This window comes from Triticum dicoccoides, unplaced genomic scaffold (genome assembly GCF_002162155.2).
Source record: "Triticum dicoccoides isolate Atlit2015 ecotype Zavitan unplaced genomic scaffold, WEW_v2.0 scaffold183860, whole genome shotgun sequence".
NCBI lineage: Eukaryota > Viridiplantae > Streptophyta > Magnoliopsida > Poales > Poaceae > Triticum > Triticum dicoccoides.
Window position 1 is genome coordinate 17,074 of NW_021227219.1, and position 5,416 is coordinate 22,489.

General features: G+C 41.9%; 1 protein-coding gene across 1 annotated transcript; it reads right to left on the bottom strand.

Annotated features, from left to right (window-relative positions):
• Positions 1–303: 303 nt before the first annotated feature.
• Positions 304–4,805, bottom strand: LOC119344756. The gene is made up of 2 exons (XM_037615109.1): positions 4,297–4,805; positions 304–1,567 (listed from the first exon to the last, which is right to left on the bottom strand). The coding sequence occupies exons 1-2, from the start codon at positions 4,677–4,679 to the stop codon at positions 496–498; spliced, it is 1,455 nt and encodes a 484-aa protein (XP_037471006.1). The 5' UTR covers positions 4,680–4,805; the 3' UTR covers positions 304–495.
• Between the last annotated feature and the right edge of the window lie 611 nt (positions 4,806–5,416).

The following is a 5,416-nucleotide window of genomic DNA, read 5'->3' on the forward strand; positions in this document are numbered from 1 at the left end:
GAATAATAAGAAAATTTGGAAATCACGCCGAGTTTCATACAATTTTTCTAATGTCGATTTTTTTTTTTAATGTTTAGGAAGTCCATGTTTGGATGTGTGCATCCTAACTATGCAGAGGCTGGATGTTACTCATAATGCATTGTATCCTCTTGATGCTACATTTTGAGTTAGTAAAGGTGTCATTTATATGTAAAAAAGACCTAGTTTATCAGCACCGTGGTAAAGTGACCATCATCTCGAGGTCCTATAACTTGTCTTTTAATTACCTTGTGTTGATGGAGAGGCAGAGAAGAGATGAAAAAATGAGGTAGGAAATAGATTCAACTTGCTTCATTGTATTGATGAGGGGCTTATAAAGCCAATTACAAATCGGAGTAAAACAAAACAATTCAAACTGAATTTGGAGACAGCAGGAAAACCTTGTTCGGGGCGAACCTTTCCATATCCAAACTCTTATAGTATTCTAAACTAACAATAATAACTAGGGATAACTAGTCACGGCATGGGTTCGACTTTGATTGTAGTATCAGACACACTAACACCCCTATAAATGCCATCTGTGAAGTGGTGAGTAACTTCGTGTCCATTCAGCAGAACATCCTTCTGCGTGTATGAGTATGGGACATCACATATACCTTGTGACTGAGTCGCCGTCACCAAGACCTTGGACATTGGAGGCACAATGACTTGATATTTCATGGTGGTCTCTTGTGTCTTGGTTATAGTTTCTCCCCAGCTATATCCTCCTTCAAATTCAGCACTAATTTCTATTTCCCCTTTCACTATGAGTGGAATCCCAGATTCAATGGTTGACTTGACAGCCACTTTCAATGAAACACTAGAACTCCAGGTACTCTCCCTGGTCTCTTGGACTTTGAATTCTACATCTTGTGTGCCGGTTGTAGAGTAGTCATTGATAAGATGAGCAGTTTTTACATCCTCGAGTTTCTTGAGCTGAACCTTAGCTTCATCCACGTGGAACTCAATGTCATAGATCTCTCGAGAAATAACCGGCTCTTCCAGATGGAATCTTGCTCGTCCTACCATGCTATCAGCACTAGCATTGAGGCAGTCAATCTTGCCGTCTGCGGTTAGCCTCTGACACAAACTGCCATTGCCAAGGTTTCGAAGCGCTACCAAGTCATCCCCGATGACCACCACCTCGAACAAGGTGTCTCGGTTGTTGTTGGTGGTGTCGTGTGAGTCGGCCCAAATCCAGTCCGGGCTGCGTCTCCAAAACTTGCTCTGGAAATCAGATTGTAAACGGATGGATCCATCATCATTGTTGGTGAGAGTGTGCGACGCCCTTGGATCTGTGATGTCATCTTTCGAAACGCATACATAATTATGATAGCCGTTGCTCCATACACCCAGGTACTTGCCGTTGTCACCTTTGAAGGATACATGTGCAGGCAATTGCTTATGCTGCGACAAATCCACAACAGTGAAGCCACTACCAACCAGCAGAGACTTGTCATCTTCTTGGTCAGATGCTAGTATATGCAAATGGGCGACATCACCACTGGATAACACGCCAACATATTTGCCCATCTGGGAGTGGAGGAACCTGCCATGCAATGCATAGACAAAAGAGTTAACACCCTAGCTACTGTAGTATTGTCAATCTATAGATTACCAAAGATAGACAATCTAGAGTTAACTAATTGGGATACAGATAGAGAAAACCGCTTCGTACGTGGTCTATGCTACAACAAGCGGAGGTCCGACCGCTATTCAAGGCGGTGTCGACGCGGTTGGAGCAGGTGGCTACGGAGGTTTTTACCCAACATGGATGGCAGCATAACCTCCGGATCGGTCCATCTCACTTTTTGACATAGGCACAGTGTCGGTCTATAGGACTCTACAATTACCGATTTGTCGGTTTTTTTTTCTTCTGGTTGTCAGACTTTTGTTGTTCGGCTGTGTGCATCCTAATTATGCAGGGGCCGGGTGTTGCTCATAATGCTTTGTATCCAGTTGATACTACATTTTGAGTTAATAAAATCGCTCTTTATCGTAAAAAAGATAGAGAAAATCGGGAGATTGTTTATTCAAGGGACCTAAGACTAGCTTAATTGGGTCCATGCGTAGTAGCAGGCATTCATATACAGTATATATGTTTGAAGAAAACGATATCCGCACGACACATTTCGATGAAGAGGAGGTGCGAGCCGTAGTGTTTCAAATGGAACATAACAAAGCTCCAGGCCCTGACGCCTTCCCGGCACGGGATGGGAATTTTTACATTTTAGTGCAAGTTTGCACGTTCTAAGTGGTCAGTCATCCAAATTGCGTCCAATTTGTATCCATTCCCAAGTTTTATAAAAAAAGGTTGATCATTGATTGGACGGTACTCCAAATATGTTCAAAGTGGGAGCGTATGCCTTATTATATGGTCTCTTTAGCTATATAGAAATGATTTGGTTTTCAATGGCAAAAGCTCTCTCCTTCATATTATTTTTTGATGTGGTCTATGCTACACCGAACGGAATACCAACCATTGTTCAAGACGATGGGTATGCGGTTGGAGCGTGTGACGAGGGAGGTTTTTACCCATCATGAATGGCAACATAATCTTTGGATTGGTCCACAACCTCCGTCGACATAGGTATAGTATTGGTCCTATACGACTCTATTGTTGTCTCAATATGTCGCAATTTTATATTATCTTTTGTGAGACTGTTGGTAGTTGGCTGTGGTTGTGAAGAGGCCAGATGCTACTCATTATGATTTGTATCCACTTAATGCTTCATTTTAAGATAATAAAGTGCCCTTTATTTCAAAATGTTTGACTCGAAAGTTGGTGAACTTGATTTTCCTTTTGCCATGAAAGCCTTTTTTCCAGCTCAAACCATCCGGATATGACCACATCTGGAATGTTAGAATATACTATGAAACAAATAAATTGAAGCTTTTGTAAACTTTGTTGAAAATGGTACCCCCACCCATCCATAATAAGTGTTGTGGTTTTGAATAAGGTTGAACTAAGGTTAGTTTAAAACTACGACATTTATTTTGGATTAGAGGGAGTAGTATACCTTAATAGTAAATTATTTACTCAACAAACCAAATAATCTTGGTACAAAGCAAAAATAAATAAATAAAATAAAATACTGTATGGAGCCAGAGGTGAATCGAGATGCCCCAGGAGGTAGAACAAGCCCGCAAAGCCGGTCAATACCGACATTGCACAAGCATGAACTACGAATCAATGAAACTACAAATGAACCAAAGTCGACCCAAAAAAGGAACCAACATTCTTTCTCAATTCATGATGATGATAACATATCATCAAACACAAATAACGTAATCCTATGTTGCAACGGTCAGAGCAAAGACAGTGCGCATATGTGTGGTGTAGCCGTTCGTCGCCACAAAATATTGATGGTGTGCCTAATGTAGTAGCATGAACTTTTCGTATCACCCTAATCTCATCATATTGTGTATTTTCATTATATTGATGCATCCAGGCATTTCTAATCTTTGCCAAGTGAAACCTGCACTGCCAATTTCTTTTTGAAATTTGGGAAGTGAAGCAAATAAAGTGGATGCAGAGAAGACCCGCACGAGGGAGGAAACAGGATATCCACACGGTGGTAATAGGATGGGGATATGATATTCAGAACGTGATGAAAAACTGCATGCTACCTACGCCCAGGAGACGTGGAGTGTAGCCGAGGCGAGTGAACATAGACTGGAAATAACATGGCATTATTTGAACGGACGTGAGCATAGACTGACAAAAGAAAACAAGCAATCGCACAGGCACTCTTGAATTTAGATTGTTCTAATCTCTTTTCATTAGAGTATCAGAAAAGCATGTGGATAGATACTTGTAGAACACATGAGATGGTAGAGTTGGACGTTCAGTTAAAAGTCCACGTGACAGAATTCTATGAGTTAAAAACTTTATCCAACGAATGATAATGCTCGAATTTGCATCTCTTGACTGTTGGATAGGCATATCCAACGACTAATATTTGAAGTGGCACACTATATAGTGGAATAGATAATGTAACACAAAAATGGATACTAGCTACTAGCTACGCGTACTAAGGTAGTACTCCCTCCGTTTCTAAATATTTGTCTTTCTAGATATTTTAACAAATGACTACACACGGAGCAAAATGAGTGAATCTATACTCTAAAATATGTCTATATGCATCTGTATATGATAGTCCATTTGAAATCTCTTGAAAGACAAATATTTAAGAACGGAGGGAGTAGTAGAATAGAAGAAGAGAATGCAAAGTAGACTAGTAGTGTAAAAAAGATGCATGCATGGAACCGGCCAACCTGACGGAGCCGTCCTCCTCCGAGGCCGGGGTGGGCTTAAACAGGGTGCATGACGGCTTGGACAGGTCCGCCTCCGGTTCATTGGCGGTGCCGATGACCCAGCGTGCGTCGCCGTCGCCGTCGCCGTCGCCATGCACGCGCTGCTGGGACACCCAGTACTTGTTGTTGTGGCAGCACCTGACGTGCAGGTGCCCGTCGTGCTCCTCGGACGCCTCCAGATAAAACCGGCAGCGCGGGTTATTGACGCCGCCGTCGCCACCGCTGCTTAGCTCGACGATACTGCCGCCCTGGCTCTCGTCGTGGACGGAGCACAGGTAGGTGTTGTCATGGTTTGATCGGAGCGCAACACATTTGGGCGACCCGGCCGTCACTAGTGGAAACATTTTCTATCACTCTCTACTAGCTACACACACCTACTCAACAAAGGAGGAGAGGAGTATGTATGTATGTATGTATGTATGTATGTATGTATATGGGTACTGATCAAGAATACTGTTGGTTTGGTTAGGGCTCGATCAGCATATTTATAAACCGGCGCGCCAGATCTAGATCTTCTTTTTTAGGCGACATCTCATCTTTCCATTTGCATCCAAGCATTTGGGATTGATCTCATCTTCTTAGTTTTTTTCTTTTTTTGAGAGAGCGAGAGAGAGAGAGAAATCTCATCTTGTTAGCTGCTGGGACGAAGGATGATGTACGTACGTTCATGGGCCCCCCTTTCATTTGGATAGAAAGATAACGTCGCACCAAGTATGTTGGATTATCTGTCCTGCTGTCATTTACAACGTCCATATTTTCTGCTTGTGTGTTACTACAAGTTATAATAGAATTGTTACTCCTTTTCCAATCTATATTACGCATATTACTTGTCGCTGCTTCAGCATAAGGAACTATTTTACATTTGCACACCGCGAGTCTAAATGCTAAAGCTACACACTAATACTCAAAACACTTTAAACACCAACTATATACCATCAAACTCTTTTGCCCCGCTTTATATATAAAAAAACCCGTAAGCACTATAAAAAGAAAAACCAATTCCGTGGTAATATGTGTATGTCACAGCAGGTCACGTTTTCTGTTACACATGTACATCCATCACGATTTTATGACGGAATGA